At 64.4% G+C, this 16,522-nt stretch overlaps 2 protein-coding genes across 2 annotated transcripts; both read right to left on the bottom strand.

Moving 5' to 3' along the window:
• Nucleotides 1–146: 146 nt before the first annotated feature.
• GRIN3B (glutamate ionotropic receptor NMDA type subunit 3B) lies at nucleotides 147–6,140 on the bottom strand. The gene is made up of 10 exons (XM_051811025.1): nucleotides 5,679–6,140; nucleotides 4,283–4,881; nucleotides 2,783–3,833; nucleotides 2,226–2,371; nucleotides 1,912–2,027; nucleotides 1,566–1,717; nucleotides 1,320–1,484; nucleotides 1,058–1,125; nucleotides 609–941; nucleotides 147–183 (listed from the first exon to the last, which is right to left on the bottom strand). The coding sequence occupies exons 1-10, from the start codon at nucleotides 6,138–6,140 to the stop codon at nucleotides 147–149; spliced, it is 3,129 nt and encodes a 1,042-aa protein (XP_051666985.1).
• Nucleotides 6,141–7,821: 1,681 nt separating this feature from the next.
• WDR18 (WD repeat domain 18) lies at nucleotides 7,822–16,013 on the bottom strand. The gene is made up of 10 exons (XM_051810958.1): nucleotides 15,750–16,013; nucleotides 15,129–15,239; nucleotides 13,581–13,714; nucleotides 12,966–13,107; nucleotides 12,259–12,402; nucleotides 11,998–12,062; nucleotides 11,761–11,885; nucleotides 9,537–9,703; nucleotides 8,967–9,035; nucleotides 7,822–8,705 (listed from the first exon to the last, which is right to left on the bottom strand). Exons 1-10 carry the CDS (start codon nucleotides 15,957–15,959, stop codon nucleotides 8,574–8,576), a joined length of 1,299 nt encoding a protein of 432 aa, XP_051666918.1. The 5' UTR covers nucleotides 15,960–16,013; the 3' UTR covers nucleotides 7,822–8,573.
• Between the last annotated feature and the right edge of the window lie 509 nt (nucleotides 16,014–16,522).

The raw sequence follows: 16,522 nt of genomic DNA, 5'->3' as shown, positions 1-16,522 counted from the left end.
CTCTGCCCGAGGGAGACTCCGGCTCTGCTTTGCGGTGGCTCTGGGATCAGCCCGGCTTTGCTGCCCTGGAGCTTTCTCTCCAGAAGGAGGTTTCACTCCCGGCCTGTCCTGCTGCCCCTCTCTGTGGGACCTTCCTGTTCCTCCTCCTAATCGCTGCCGTCCTGCGGTGGGGCTGAGCTGGGCCTGCGGAGGAGGGAGGGGAAGGGGAAGGGTTACTCTCGGGCCAGGCTTGGCTGCATTCAGGATGCAGCTGGAAGAGGAAAAGCAGACTTCACGTCGGTCATCTTTATTTACATGGTGTAAAAGCAGAGTGGGGCTGTGGGGCTGAGCTTTGTCTGGGTGCTGCAGGGGCCTCTCACCCCATCTCAAGTCCCCTAAAAAGAACTCCCTGCCCTTCAAACCCCCACTGCCGGCAGGAAGCAGGAAAGGAAGAGATGAAGGGCCCCAGAGGTTGGGCGGCCCCAGAGGTTGGGCAGCCCCAGGACATCCTCCCTCCCTTTTTCCTTCCATCCCTCCCCTCCACTCCTGCTCCGAGCTGGAGGAGTGGGTGCCCTGCCCTGCCCCGCCCCACCCAGGGATGCTTTGGGGGGTCCCTGCCCCCGCCTCACCTCTCCTCCCGGGGCTCCTCGGGGGCCAGCAGGGCGGGCAGTGCCCGGCCACCCTTGGCTGTGCCCAGCACAGCCACCAGCTCGCTCTTCCTCAGCAGGGCCGCGCGCAGCTGCTCCCGCATCTCCTGGATCTTCTCCTCCAGCTCCCGGAGCTCGCTCTCGCTGGCTGCCCTGTCCGGGGGCTGCGGTGCCTGCCCGTTCCCGGGGTGCCGTGGGGACCCCTCACCCTCGGGGGGGGCCTTGTCCAGCTGGAATCGCACCCGCCGGGCCTCCTTCCGCAGGGCACTCCAGGGCTGTGCTGCTGCCGGTGCCGGCCTGGGCTGGGGCTCACCCCTGTGTGGGGAGGCAGAGAGGGCTGAGCTGAGATCTGGTCCCTCTGCGGCCCCCCGGGATGGTGGGGTCCATAGGGAGGAAGAGAAGAGTGGGCAGGCTCTCAGCCCTGGCTGTACCTCTGCTCCAAATTCAGCTGCTGGCTCTTCCTCTCCTCCATGCCCATGTTCAGAGCCCGATGGATTTTCTGTGGGGAGCAAGGGAAGAGTGAGATGTGGGGTGATGGTTTTGGGATTAACTGAGGGTGATGGTCCAGGGGTTATCTGGGAGTTGATGGTCTGGGGCTGGAGGAGGGCAGAGGTGGTGTAAGTTAAGAGGGAGCAGAGGCATGGGGCCAGGGGTCTTTGGGGCGCTGGGTGAGCCCCTTCTTGCTGGCCCCACCTGGCTCGTGTGCAGCCAGTAGTTGAATTTCTTCTTGCGCCGGATGCGGGGCAGGACCAGGCGGTAGAAGACGTGCTCGCCCAGCGAGGTGAGCAGAGAGCCACTGAGCCCGATGCACAGCAGCACGAACAGCCCCGAGAAGTGGTAGATGCCCATCTGCAGGGTCTGCAGGGAGCGGGGGGTGTGGGCTGGGCTGGGGGGGTGTCAGACCCCAGAGCCCCCCCCGCCAAGGGCTGGCCACCAAACCTCGGTGACGGCGAAGACCCGCTTCCCACAGGGCACCATCTTGTACCACTTGTCGTGCAGGAGGTCGATGAACCCCGAGGACTTGTAGCGGCTGATGAACTCGGAGACGTTGGAGGTCAGCGGCGAGTTCTGGGGGAGGCCGATGCCGTAGCCTGGCCCCAGTGAGGGGGGAGAGAGGGGCAGCGCTGGGACAGGGGGTACAGCCCCCAGTGCCCTCCACGGAGGGGGCACCTCCCCACCCTGCCCGGTCACGGCAAGGCGTGACCACAGCCAGAGCACACGTGTGTACACACATGCACACACATGCACACACACAGGACCCCTCCCCACCACAGCCCCCCCAAACCTTCGATGGCAAAGGGTTTGCCCACGGTGAGCAGTTTGCAGTCGGAGTCGATGGAGACCTCGTAGTCCAGCAGGGATTTGTCCATGATGAAGGCATTGAGTTTTGGGGGCTCTGTCCTGCACCAGCATGGAGGGAAGCTCAGGGAGGGGCTGTTCCCCCTTTCCCAGCATCCCCCCAACCTGACACCCCTCCCAGGGGTGGGAGTGCCCGTGTGTGTGGGGGGGTGTGTGCACAGGCTGCAGGGAGGGTGCAAAAGCTGCCCTGGGAGGAGTAAAAGGTGGGAGGGAGCCCCCCATGCCCTTCCTGCTCCTCACTTGAGCATGGTGACGCCATCGGGGGTGGTGGGGACGTTGTAGCGCCGCATGTACTCGTGTATCTCAGGGAAGCTCTTCTTGATGTACTCCTCGGCACTGCTCTCCCACACCGTGCCGAAGCGGAAGCCCTGCGAGGGGTGATGCAGCTGGAAGGAGGCACCAGAGCATCAGCACCCCTGCCCAGGGACGTGTCCCCAGCCCTGAGCCCCAGGCAGGGGGCTCTGGGCAGCCTGTGGAGGTACAGCAGCTTTTTGGGGGTGTCTGGCAAAGAGCACCCCCCCAGAGACAGCCTCAGGACAAACCCAGCCTAGTCCCCCTTGCCCTGGAGCTGAGGCCAGGATTAAACACCAGGGTAGGGGGGCTACAAAGCTTTCTGGGGGTCACAATGACCCCCCCCCAGTCTTGGAAGGGGCCACACTGCAGGACTGAGGCTAGAGAGAACTTTCACATTCATTCCAGCAGGGAAGGTGCAGAAGGAAGGACAGGATTTTCCTCCCCACCTTCCCTGGACCTCAGCCCTGTCTCAGCCCATCTGAAGCAGCCGGACACTCACCCACCTTTGGGTCGTGGATGCCCGAGAGCTCCTCGAAGGTCTTGTCCCCCACCATGACGGCCGCCAGGTTGGCCGTGTAGCTGGAGAGCACCAGGAGGCAGAAGATGGCCCAGAGGTTCATGAGGAAGCGGCCGGTGCAGCACTTGGGTGTCTTGCTGGAGACAGTGCGCCCAAAGAGGATGGCATAGCACAGGTTGAGGGCTGAGGAGTAGGAGAAGATCTTCATGCGGTTGCGGCCGTGGGGGGTCATGCCATAGGGGCTCTTCCACTCGTAGAGGGTGAGGAAAAGTGCCGTCATGTGCAGTGCCACGAAGACGCCCACCCACATGGTCCAGTGCAGGGGCCACATGAAGGCTCCGATGGGCGACGCCGTGTCCTTGGTCCTCACCAGGATGCCCAGGCTGGTGGAGAAGAAGGGGCTGGTGAAGTCGATGACTTTGCTCCGCGCCGAGTTGATGCTGAAGGAGGTGACGGCCATGTGGGCTGTGCCACTGAGCAGGTCCCCCACCAGTCCCGTCCAGCGCCCGTTCTTCCAGGCCCCGTATTTCCCATCGCCCACGATGTAGAGCTCGAAGTCAAAGGCCATGTCCTCGGCCAGCTTCTCCAGCAGGTCGATGCAGTACCCGTAGCAGCACTTCTTGTACGCCCGCGGCACCGAGCCATTGCCGGCGCCGAGCTCCTCGAAGAGGGTGTCCAGCACGGCCGAGTCGTTGGTGCCGGGGTCCAGGCAGAGCTGCCCGGCCGGGCAGTTCCCTTCCTCATCCACCTCCCTGGTGAAGACAAAGGGGTGCTCCACCAGCGTCACCACGCGCAGCCGCGCCCGGGCCCCCCCGGCTGCTTCGCTGGGGCTCTTGTGCTGCCGCTGGCTCTGCCACATGCCCTCCTCCAGCTCCAGCTTGCCATGGCTCCAGGTGCCCACCATCACCCAGGTGGGGTCCCCCCGAGAGTCCCGACGCAGGCTCCAGACATGGAACTGCTGCTCCGGCCGCACCAGCGCCGCCTTCTCCACACGCACCAGCCCCGTCTGACCACGGAAGGACGTGTTGGCCAGGAACCTGCCAAGGGGAGGGAGTCACAGCTCCAGTGTCCCAGGTCAGCTGGGACCAAGGAACAGGGACTGGGAGCAGGATGTGCCCAGCTCGGACAGGGACAAGGTCAGGGAGGAACAGCAGGATCCGGCCCCGCTGTGCTGCCCCGCAGCTCGCTGTGCTGCCAGGGCCAAGGGTTATTAATATTTATGGAGCCACGGTGCTCGGGCAGCATTAGGGAGATCTGAAGTGACACGTCCCCCCGTGCAACACAAACTGTGTCCCGGGGTGGGCTGAGCCCCACGGCAGCCACTGCACACGGTGGGGACAGCACTGGGCAGTGCCCTGCACTGAGCACAGTGGTCACCCAGCTCTGCCCTCGCCCCATCCCAGGGGTGGGGCACAGCCCCTCCCATGCACCCCAATACCAAAGAGCCGGGACAGGGGGAAGGAGGCACCCTCAGTAGCCCCCTTACCTGGCAAGGAACAGCCCCGGGGACTCGCCACTCGCCCGGTGCCTCTCGCTGCAGTTGCTCGTGGTCTGCAGCAGGGTGGGGTCGGGGTGGCCGCGGGCGGCGCGGGCGATGGCCCGGGACACCAATCCCACCGCGTCCTGAACAAAGAGCTCCAGCGGCGGCCGGTTGACCTCACCGAAGGCCAGCAGCCCCGGGGGCAGCCCCTCGGTCTGCAGCTCGTTGGCGCCGAGCGGGGAGCCCAGCATCCAGTGGAATTCCTGTGATGGCAGCCCCGACTCCTCGGCTGCCTGGAAGACGAGCCGAGCACGGGGCAAGTCGCAGCCCAGCACCAGCACCGGGCTGGAGAGGGTCCTGACGTGCTCCCTGTGCTGCTGCAGGTAGCGGGTGGCCCTGGGCTCATCCAGGTAGCCCAGGTCCAGGACGGTGCGCAGGAAGAGCTGGGAGCGTTGGGCCCAGAGGTTGAGGAAGCCGGCGACGTCCCAGGGGTGGCAGAGCACCAGGCTGGTCTCCTGCCAGTTACTGGCCTGCAGGATGCTCACCAGCACGTCCACCAGAGTCCCCAGTGAGCTCTGCCGGTCCATGTGGAAGTGGAAGGGGCTCTGCCGACACACAGGGGTCGTGGCCATGCCCCTGCTCACGGGAAGCACCCAGAGGCAGCACCAGGCACGGACCCTCCCATCCCGAGGTCACCCCGTGCTCCCTGCCCACCCCCTGCCCACTCCTGGTCTGGAATCCAGTGCCAGAACACGTCCCAGAGTCCTTCTGGAGCCAAACCGGAGTTGGGACTGGGGCTGAGGGGCTTCCAGAGGAACCAGAGAATTTGCCTTGGAGTGGGAGCTGGAACTGGGGCTGGGATAGAGCCTGACAGAGGGACAGGAAGGAGCTGAGATGGGAGCTGGGATAGAGCCAGGATAGGGCTGGAATGGGGGCCAGGAGGGGGCTGGGATAGAACAGCGATGGGAGCCAGATAGAGCCAGGATGGGGCCCGGGATGAAGCTGGAATAGAGCCAGGATGGAGGTGGGAATGGGGGTGGGATGGGGCTGGGGTGGGAGACAAGATGGAGGGAGAACAGAGCCGGGAGGGAGCCCGGAGGGAGTCGGGATCCAGAAGGGATAAGGGGCTGGGATAGATTCGGAATTGGAGCTGGGATCGGAGCCGGGATCAGGACCGAGATCGGAGGCAGGACTGAGCCGGGAGGAGGACCCGCGCGATAGAGCCGGTATGGAGCCGAGACGGGGACCAGGAGGGGAGCACGGACGGAGCCGGGATGGGCACAAGGACGGAGCCGACGAGCAGGGACGGGAGCGGGGACCGGGAGCTGCGTCCCGGCGGCCGCGGCGCGCCCGGCCGGTGCCGGTGCCGGTGCCGGTGAGGGGCGGGCGCTGCGGGTCTCACCTGCGCTCGGAAGGGCAGCGGCCCGCGGGTGTCCAGGATGCTGACGAAGGGGACCTGGAGGGCGGCGGCGAGGAAGTCGAGCTGGAGCAGCTCCCGGCGGGAGCGGGGCAGCGCCAGGACGGCGGCCACGCCGCGTCCCGCCAGAGCCCCGCACAGCCACCGCGCCAGCGAGCCGGGGTCCCTCGCTGCCGGGCCGCCCCCCACCACCTCCAGGCTGAGGTTGTGGGGCAGCGCCGCCCCGCCGGGGTCCCCCCCGGGGCCGGTACCGGCGGCCCGGGCCAGCGCGGCGCGGAGCCGGGCGCGGGCGGGCGCGGGCGGCAGCAGCGCCCCGAGGCGCACGGCGGGACCGGGGCTCGGGCCGGGGCCGGGCCCCGGGGGGGTCGGGACGCGGCAGGGATGCGGGTGTCCCCCCGCCGCCCCCAGCGCCGCCGCCAGCAGCCAGAGCGCCCGCAGCCCCTCCATGAGCCCCGCGCCCGCCCCGCACCGGCCCCGCACCGGCCCCGCCGCTTTGTGCTCCGCCGGGGGCGGCTCCGGGGCGTACCCCGGCTGCGGGCAGGGACCGGGCGGGTCCCGCCGGGCCCCCGCTGGGCAGCGCCGAGCCCCCGGTGCGCGGTGGGTCACTCCGGACCCGGCCCACGCAGCGCCGGATCCGCCCGCAGCCGCCCCGTCCACGCCCACGCGCGACGCGGGTCCCCCTCGCCGCATCCCGCAGAAAAGGGGGCCCCCGCCCGCGCGGTGCTGCCGTCCGAGGGCTGTGACCGTGGGGTCCCCCGGCACAGGGACCCCCGCTGTTCTCTGGGTGGTCCCGGCCGCCTTTAGACTACCTGGACCTTCCTCCTCCTCTTCCTCCTCCCTCTCCGGCCCGGGAAAAGCCCCTCGGGGCGGTCCCTTAGCCGGGGTAGGAGCCGTAAATTGTCTCCCCCGTCCCGGTAATCCCCCCCTTCCCCCCCATCCCTCTATCCCTCCACAATCTGAGACACAGCCTCAAAATCCGGGGGTCTCGAGGCCGGGGGGTTCCAGGGCCAAGGGATTCATCCTGCTGTGTGGGGAAGGGGCGAAGGGAAGCAGAGGCACAGCCTTCTCCCGCTGAGCGGGGAGACGTGGGGTCACCCTCCTCATCCTCACCAGGAACCGGGGCCCTGCCTGGCCCGGAGGTCCCCACCACCGGCAGCACAAACAGCAGCGACTGGGGCCGGAGCTGCACGAAATTAATAAGGGAAAGCGAAGGATGGAGCCAAAAACCATCTGGCAAAAAGTATCGATCCACAGACAAATGTAATGAGTCACAGCCTAATGAATTCCTCTGCGGAGCTGGACACAAGGGGGAGGGCAGAGTGGGTCCTGCCAGGGCACAGAGGGTCAGGGAGTGCTGATCTCCCCCGGAGTGGGATCCTGACAAAGGAGCCCCCAGCACCTCTTTCCCACAGGGATAAGTGTGGCACAGCACCCACTGTCCAGGCAGGAGCTGGGGAGGGGGAACAACATGATCTTGGTATGAAATAGCCCCCCAAATGCTGGGTACAGCACAGCTGGGAAGTCCCATCCTCCCTCCTGCTCTGTCCAAGTGCAGCACCCTGACAGGAACCCCACTGGGGGACTGGGAAAGTGTGGGATGACTGGAAGGGAGCACTGAGGTCTGGGTTTGGTTGGGGGCTGTATCCCTGGGGATCTTGGGGGGCTCCCTGCAGCAGGGACATGCTCCCACCTCTGCCCCCACTGCAGCCCCCGGCTCAGGGCAACGCTCCCTGCTGCAGCTGATGAATGTTGATCCAAAGTGTCAGGATCCAAAGGAGGAAGATGAGGAGCAGGAGAGGAAGGAAAAGGAACGGACTTGGGTGATTAAGCTAAAAGCATTTTCTGGGGAGCTGGCAGGAGCCAGGGCCACACGGACACTCTGGTTTTAAAGTGCACTTTAAATCATCTGCATTTGGGTCTGGTATATTGAACAGGGTGTGGGGGGACAGGGGGGGGCCACAGGAGACCTCGACACCCCACAGGGGCAAGGAGGGACCTCTGGGGTGAAGGTGACTGGGCAGCTCGGGGATGAGGAATTGCTTCCCTGCTCCCAGCAGGCAGCCCCAGGGACATGGTGATGGGTGGTTCAGGTCTGTGGCCACCCAAGAAAGAAAGAAACTCGGGCATCTTTCACTATAAAAACAAATCTTTTATGTAAAAAATAAACCTAAACAAAACCCACAACCCCCGCTGCCATGCTGTGACAATACAAAAGGCCGAGTCCCCAAACACCGTGAAAACAGAGTCGTTGGATCCAAATATATATAAATTGTCAACTGACGAGATTGGAAATAGCACCTTGCTGGCCCCCCTGCCCCTCCCCAGAGTGCCCCAAAACCACCACCCACGCTCTGAGCCCAGGGACTCCCCCAGGCCCTGCCCGCTGGACAGGGTGGGTGCCCCCTCCTCAGCCCTGGTACCCAGGGACCCCCTGCCTGCCTCAGCAGACCCCACTGCCCTGGGCACCCCCGGAGCAGGAGCTGCTCAGCCCCTGCTGTCCCGAGCGCAGGGTCCCACTGAGCAGTGATCCCCAGGGCAGGGTGGGTGGCAGGGGGGCTCCAAAATCCAATCTCAAAACGGCATTGAGAGAAAAACACTTTTCTGTCTGCACTGCAGGGTCAAGTAACAAAAAGAAACAAAAAAAGGGGCAGGGGAAGAGCCGGGGAAGGAGCAGGAGCTGCATCCTGAGCTCTCCCGCAGCGGCCCCCGAGTGCCCCCGAGTGCCCCGGCCCCAAGTCGGGGTGGACACGGTCCCTGTGCTGCCCCGCCCGCAGCCCCCGTGCCGGGCTCAGTCCCGTGTCCGGGTCACGGGGTGGGCCGGGTGTGCTCTGCCGGCTGGGCAGGGAGAGGTGGAGGGGTGCGAGGGCGGGGGGAGCCTCTTCACTTGGCTGGATTGGTGATGATGCGAGCGGAGAAGTTAAAGAGGTCCTTGTTGATTTTCCGGAGGTTGCTCACCTCCTCCTCCAGCTCGCTCACCTGGATCGTCAGGTGCTCCTGGTCTCCCACCAGGTTCTGCGCCAGGAAAACACAACAGACAAGTATCAGTGTCTCAGCTCTGGCAGGTGGAGGCTGCTGCTCCCTCCACAACAGGAAACCCGAAACCCTTCAGTCTTCTCCCTCCTCAAGCCATAGCACCTCCTGCTCATGTCACCAGCAGATTCCAGGGCTCTTCCCCCCAGTTCCCAGCTTGCCCCAGACCCCACGAGTTGGATCAGCTGACAAGGACCCCCCAAGGGGTCTGTGCCCGATTCCCAGCCTGGGAGCAGCTCTCACCTTTTCCCTCGTCAAGTACATCTGCGAGTACATCCTCTCTGCCTTCTCCAGGTAGCTCTGCCCGGGCTCCTGCAGGGACCAGACCAGAGGGGTTGGCAGAGCAGACATGGACCTTCTCCCAGTGGCCCTGGGCAGGGTTCCTTGTGGGAGGGACCCAGGGTGATCCTGCTGTCACCTCTGCCAGGTGAACACCCCCCTGGCCTGCTGCCACCTCCCCAACAGGGAGCTCATCCATCAGCTGTGACAGGACTGTCACTGTCACTCGCCCAGGGACAGACGCTGGCAGAGGGGAGCAGCTCTGGGACCACCGTCAGAGAGGTTGCAGTGGACAGGACACTGATGGTGTGGGACCCCCAGGTGGTGGCCAGGGGACGGCCATGCCAGGGCCGAGGAAGTGGTGGGACAGCAGAGCCAGCCCACTCTGCAGCTGGGAGGACAAATGACTGCAGCAGCCAGGACGGGGAGGGAGCAGGAGGGAGCAGGAACGGGTTTCACCAGCTGGAGGAGAAGCTTTGCTCCAGCCCAACCCCTCCCCGATGTCCCCCCTGGCCAGCCCCCTCGCCCCCGTACCTGCTGGTGCAGCCCCAGGCGCAGCGTCACCCCCTCAGCACCCGGCTCGTCGCTGCTCTCGGTGCCGTGCAGGTGTTTGCTGAACTTGGGCAGGGGCACGCTGGGCTTCCCGTCGGGGTTGAACATGTTGGCAGGGGCCAGCACGATGAAGGCGTTTGTCACCGGGCCTGGCACGGGACAGTGGGGACAGGTCAGGCCGGACCCCAGCGGGTTTGCCTCTGGCTGGGGCCTTGGGCAGCCCCGAGAACAGCGAGTATGACCCTGGTGCAGGCAGCGGCCAGGACTCTCTCTCCCTCCCCAGCAGCCCTCCTGCCCGGGGCTGTGGCTCCACACCCCAGGCCCGGCACCCTGGGGGGGGCTGGGGGAGCGGGGGGGGGCCTGGCCGGCCACCCGAAGGGAGTGGGGGGCTCGGCCTCCCCCGCAGAGCCGCCGTTCATCAGCACCCCGCGGCTCTGTGCTGCCACATCCATCACCCCTCTCACCGGCAGAGCTAATGAGCGTGTTAATTGCAGCATTTACCCACACAGACGGCTGCTTTCTGGCAGCAGCCCCCTCCACCCCCTCCCAACTCGTGCTCGCTGGAACTCCCACCGCTGCCCCCCACACCCGGAGCTCTCCCCGTCAGACACAGCTGCCCCCCAGCCCCCCTCCAGCAGCTCGGCCACTGCTACTACTCTGTGTTTGGAGAGACAAGGATGGAGCTCGTGTGACAGGACTGGAATAGAGGCCTGGAGGGATCTGGGGGCAGTGGAGGTTTCCTGCTTCCCCCCAGAGTGGTGCTGGCCATGTGGTGACAGGCAGCAGCCCTGCCTCGACAGCACAGCTCATCACCCGGGAGCAGCAGCCCAACTTCTCAGAGCCCACCTGCCTGCCCACGCTCTGTCTCCACCAAGGACAAGCCACCCTTGGTGTCACAGCCCCCCATGCCTGGCCCCAAGCCACACTGCAGCTCCTCTGATCAGCGTCGAGAGCGGAGGGAGGGCAGCGGGCCCCGCCTGCCCCCGGCCACCGTGTGAGAGGGACCATGCTGTCCGAGGACACCGGGCTGGAGGCTGCTGTCATGTCACCACAGCAGAGCCCGTGTCACCCCTGCCCTGGGGAGGGAGTGGGATGCACTGGAGGGTGCAGGGCAGTGGGGACAGACCTTGCCAGGGGCTCACGCTGCTGCTCGGACAGGCCAAGGGAGAATGAGGACCCACAGACACCAGAGTTGCCCCACAGAGTGAGGGTGGGGCTGGGGCAGCAGAGCCCCCCATGCAGGGGGGCTGCAGGGACCCCAGACCCAGGACACTGCTTGGGGGTGGTGGGCTCCCAGCCTATCCTGGGCTTGGCAGAGCACACACAGCGCAGCGGGGTGGTGCCGGTGCCAGGGCTGCCAGGGGAGCCAAATCCCTGCCCACAGGCAGCAGAGGGAGCCAGAAGAGACTGCAGAGCACCCACAGCTCAGGGTCAGCCTGGTCCTGCCCCTCCTGGGAAGAGCCCAGTCCAGGCACTCTCCTCTGATTCCATCTCTTTTCACCCTCTAATGCCAGTGGCGCCAGGCTGGATGGGTGCTGCAGTGGGTCCCAATTAGGGATGGTCCTTGGCAGCCAGAGGGAAGAGGGAAAGGGTCTGGAGGCAGCCTGGCTTCCAGAGACTGCCCCGAGGCAGCAGCCCAACCACTGCAGGGGAACAGGGTCTGGCTGTCCTCACCATCACCTTCCAGGGGGTTTGGGCCGTGCCTGAGAGCAGCAGTGCCAACCCCACTGGCCGGGATGGCACCAGGGACTGGAGAAGGAACCCAGTTAACAACAGGAGGGGTAAACATCCCCTTGCTCTGAGGCACCTGACTGCTGCTCCACAGAGTTTATGAGAGCCATCAGACTGAAATCCCAGACGACTGCTCATATGGGATTCGCTTCAGGCCCCATGAGCTCACGGGTGCTCACTGCAGGGTCACAGAGCCATGTCCCCTCCAGACACAGCTGGGGTGTGTATGGGGTGACTGCTCCCTTGGGAAAACAAGGAGGAAGATCCCGGGTGACCTCAGTGACGAGGTGAAGTCCATGACTCACTCCTGCACAGGGTGGGGGGTTATTAACACACGGCATCGCTCCAGACAGCCAAGGCTCCTCCAACCTCTGCCCTTCCCGGGGCAGAGACACCCCTGCAGTGCCCAGGGCAGCACAGGTGAGACAGCAGTGGCCTCTGGCAGCAAGGATCCTGGAGATAAGGACATTCCTACCTTTGTGATTCATGGTCTTCAGGCACTGCTTGCTCTGGATGTCCCACAGCCGGACGGTTTCGTCGTGAGAGCCCGAGAGCAGCAGGCTGCCGTCCGTGGAGACAGACAGACACGTCACCTGGTTCCTGGAATGGGGAAGAGGATGTTTAAACTCGGCATGACCCCAGGACTGCCAGAAGCCGGTGAGGTGGGCAGATGGGGGCAGATGGTGGCTGGCAGGTATGTCTGGTCCCTCACCTGTGCCCTTTGAAGACCTTCCCGTTCTCCCGCTCCGTCTGGAAGGTCCGGTCTCTCTGGACTGGCTGCAGAAATGAAGGAAGGAAGGGAGAGGGGTTAAAATTCAGGAAGGCTGAAGCCAGCAGGTTCATCACCGTGTCTGGAGGGGGCAGGGGACAGGGGAACCAGGCCCTCCCGTGCCCTGGCAGGTCACACTAGTCCCAGGAGGGAAGTGATGGTGGCTCGGGGGGACAGGGCACACCCAGAGCCCCACGCACTCACCCAAGCACAAAGATCAACCTGGAAGATGGACCCATCCATGCCACCACAGAACATGTGGTACTCTGAGAGGTCCAGAGTCACAGCCATGATCCCCACGTCAAAGAGCACAGAAAGCAGGAGCTCCCCAGACGAGATTTCCCAGAGCTGGCATGAGAAGGGACAGGAAATCATGGAATGTTAATGACAGGTTTGGAGGACACCCTGGCATCCCACACTGGCACCTTGGCATCCCACCCTGGCATCCCTTCCTGTCTGGGACTGGGAAACTGAGTGCAAGGCAGAACCGGGGCAGAACCCAGCATCAGTCTCTCTGTGGCCAGGAGAGAAGTTTCCAAGGCAGCTCCACAACAGCCCTGAACCCTCTCCGTGCCCATCCTGCCCCCAGGGCACCCCTCTCCCTACAGGCTCCAGCCTGCTCTGCTCCCTGTGGACATCAGCAGTGGGAATCAGAGGAGCTGACCCCGACATTCCCAGGAGAACAGGGACTGCAGCAGCCCAGCCCAGGGGCAGGTGCAGAGAAACTGCTGGTGCTGGAGAAGCAGAGTCCAGGTCTGGCAGCTCTGAGTCATTGCAGAGACAGCCAAGAAATTCAGCCTCTGCAACCCGAGAAAGCTTTGGGACAGCTTGGGGACAGGGACAGCTTCCTGCTGCCTGGCGGAGCCCAGCTTTGACCCTGCAGGGTCTGGCACCTCTGGAATGAGCCTCACCTTGGCTGTCTGGTCGAGGGAAGCAGTGGCAGCCCGTGCCAGGGGCCCTCCAAAGCCACAGCACAGGTCAGTGATGGGGAGGCTGTGCCGGGACCAGACGTGCCGGGGGTCGGGGATCTGGGAGGGCTCTGCCTGCAGGACACTGTGGGGAGAGCAGAGAGGGGCAGCACGGTGGGTCAGCCAGGGCAGAGCCCCGTGGGGAGCTGGGCCAGGCTCTGCTCCTGCTGGCTCTTCTGGCTGCTCTCCTGGCTGCAGGCACCAAGTGGAGCACGGGAGCTGCCGGTGGCCACGGATGGATACTAAGGCTGAGGGCCACAGCTGAGCTCCCCATCCCAGAGGAACAGAGACAGGGGCTGCCATTGGCAAGGGAAGGGCACAGTCCACTCTGTGTCACCCAGGAAAAGAAGTCAGAGCCATATTCCCAAGAAACCCGTGAGACCCCAGGGAAAACCTCCCTGCCCGCGAGGACACCACCGGTGGAAGAGCCCCCAAGGATGGCACAGACCCAGCTGGGACACGTGGGCTTGGACAGAGCTGGTCCTGCCTACAGGACACGGGGATCTGTCACTCCAACACCCCTACCCTGATGCTCCCTGTGCCCCCTGACCCCCTTACTTGTAGAGGTTCCACACCAGGGCCAGGCAGTCCTTGGCCCCCGAGAGGAAGTGGCTGCTGTCGTCGGTGAAGCAGAGGCACGTGAGGTCCTGGTAGTGTCGGTTCAGGATGGCGAGGAGGTTCCCATTGGATACCTGCAGAGAGGGAAGGGCAGAGAGTGTCAAGGCATGGAGAGTGCCAAGGACTGAGATGTCCCAGGATAACGTGATGCCCTGCCCTCAGTGCAGCAGGGATGAAGGGGAGGTTCTGTTGAGCACAGGAGCCCATTGGCACCTCACGGGCAGCGACTGACACCACAGAGGTGCAGCTGGAACAACCACATGTGCCAGGACTGCAGGGAAATGCAGCACAACAGCAGTGGGAGAGGTCCTGGCACATTAACTCTGGAACCTAGTGACGCCAGAGCCGTTTCTCTGGTTAAGACACAAGTGTGCAGTAAAGATTTCCTGTTCCCTCCTAAGGTTCATATTACTTTGGCGGCTTCTTCCCGCCTCTCACAAGCCCTCAGGAAGTGGCAGTAGGGTTACAAGAGCTGCAGGAGGCTGTGTGACACCCCAGGGGTGCTCGTGATCCTGGGCCAGTGGAGGCTTCAGGGTGGAGAAGGAATCCCCAGACCTGGAGCATTTCTTGTAAGAAGGCAACACTGCAGATGTGGAGGGAACAAAGCAGCAAGTGAGCCTCAAATAAAATAATGGAGTTGATTCCCTCCTGTTATCTGAATTACACCCAAAAATCAAACTAAACTACAGTTCAGGGGGGTTCACAGATAGCACAAGACCAGGACTCTGGGGGCTGGTACCATCTCCATCATGGTTTCCATGGAACATCTCCCATGTGCCAGGGGGACAGTGCCATACCCTGGAACTCCTCTGCAGGTGAGGGGAGGCGGGGCAGGGCCCAGCTGGGAGCACCATGAGCAGCAGCTCCCACTGCTGCAGGCTCAGACCTCTGGTCCCTGTCAGGGATTTTATTCCAGCACAGCCACAAGCACACTGGTATAAGCAAACCCTGCTGAGTTCAGGTAGAGCCGCCCACACCACGAGGCTCAAACCTCCCCTGGCACGGGGAGCTCTCCAGGTGAGGCATCCCAGGGTTTAATCCTGGGCTCAGGACAAGCTACTGCTTTTATTTGCTCGGTGGTGTGCCGGGAACGCAGTGTAATCCCACGTAATCCAGGAGTAATTAACCAGCAGGACAACAACCAGAGCACAGCAGGGGCTGCTGACACCCTGGGCACACAGAAACACGCAGCTGAAACGTGGGAGAAGCACTGGAGAAAAACCAGGTCCTGTGCTGCTGCCTCGAGGGAGCAACACCTGGCCCCTGAGTCACTGGGAGCCTCTTGGAAAGAGAAGGAAAGGGCAGAGCGAAACCTCTCCCGGAATTTCTCCCCCTCCTGCTTTGACGAGCTGCCCCACAGGCTGCGGAGGCCTGGGATCGGGGATGTAGGGACACTTGAGGGATGGGGGCACTGCCAAAAGGACAGGGCACTCCCTGACTGCCCAGGGTGTGGGTCTGCATGTCCCCGAGCCCCCCAGGACCCCGTACCTCCCACAGGTAGATGCTCTCGGCGACTCCTGCCAGGATGTAGAGCCCGTTGGGAGAGGCCGTCAGGCAGGTCACGGGCCCGGGGCAGATGATCTTCTGCTGCAGCTGGTCCTGGGGCAGAGAGAGCACAGCGGGCACTCAGCACAGCGGGGAAGGGGCTGCAGGCAGGACCCCCGAGGTGGGGGCTCAGGGGTCTCACTGGAGGGTCCTGCAGAGAGAGGCATGGGGGGCACCTGCCTGTGGTGATGGGGGTCAGAATGGAAAGGAGGGAGGGGGAGCCTGGGGGTCTGGCCACGGAGATGGGGGTGCCTTTGTGGAGGGTGATGGGGGGGTGTCTGACCATACAGAGGGGGGTCTCCATGGAGAGAGGGGCCGTTAGGAGGGTGTCTGACCATAGTGGGGCTCTCTATGAAGAGAGGGACCATGAGGGGTCTTTGTGGAGAGAGGGGCCAAGGGAGGGGCTGACCATGGAGAGGAGGGGGCTCTGTGGACGGAGGGGCCCCTCACCACAGGGCCGGGGGTCCCCACGGAGGGGGATCCCGTCACACCCCCACCGGACCCGCGGTGCCCGGGGGCGCCCCCCGAGCCGAGGCCGCCCGGGCCCGCCCGCCGCTCCGGTACCTTCCTCTGGAGCTCCCAGACGTTGATGTAGCTCTTGCCGAGCTGGGCCCCCAGCAGGTGCTCGCCGCCCAGCAGCGCCAGCCCGCGCGGGCCGCTGTTGCCGCCGCGGTACCCGGGCAGGGCCGAGCCCGAGTGCAGCTCCCAGACCGAGCAGTTGCAAAGCGGCCCCGCCGCGTCCGACACCAGCGCCACCTCCATGGGCGCCGCCATCTTCGCGGTCCGCCAGGGCCACAGAGAGCGCGGCCGCGGCCCAGAGCGCCGCCTCCCTCGCCCCTCGCCGGCCAATCAGCAGCGGCGCCGCCACGGCCGCGCCGCCGCGCGGGGCGGGAGCTGCGCACGCGGCAGGAAGCTCAGCAGGGTCCGCACCGGCCGCCCCTGGATGGGTGACCAGGGGCACCGCGTGAGCACCCGCAGCCCCGTGGGGACCCCAAAGGGACCCCGTGGGCACTTCATAACCCTGTAGGGACCCCAAGGGCACCCCATAACCCTGTAGGGGCCCCTGAGCACTTCATAACCCCATAGAGGTCCCATGGACACCCCAGTCCTATGTGCACCTTGCGGACACCCCATGGTTCTGTAGGGACCCCATGGACACCCCATAATCCTTTGGACACCCCACAGCCCATGAACACCCCACAGTCCTTTAGGAATCCCATGAATACCCCACAGTCCTACGGATCCCCTGTGGGCACCCATAGCTTTGTCTGAACTCCATGAGCACCCCACAGCCCTGTAGACACACTATAGGCCCATGGACACCCCACATCCATAAG

Source organism: Manacus candei, unplaced genomic scaffold, assembly GCF_025592945.1.
Source record: "Manacus candei isolate 608988 ecotype Guabito, Panama unplaced genomic scaffold, ASM2559294v1 h1tg000080l, whole genome shotgun sequence".
Taxonomy (NCBI): Eukaryota; Metazoa; Chordata; class Aves; order Passeriformes; family Pipridae; genus Manacus; species Manacus candei.
Note: the sequence above shows the minus strand (reverse complement) of the source record. Positions and strands in the feature narration are given on the sequence as shown.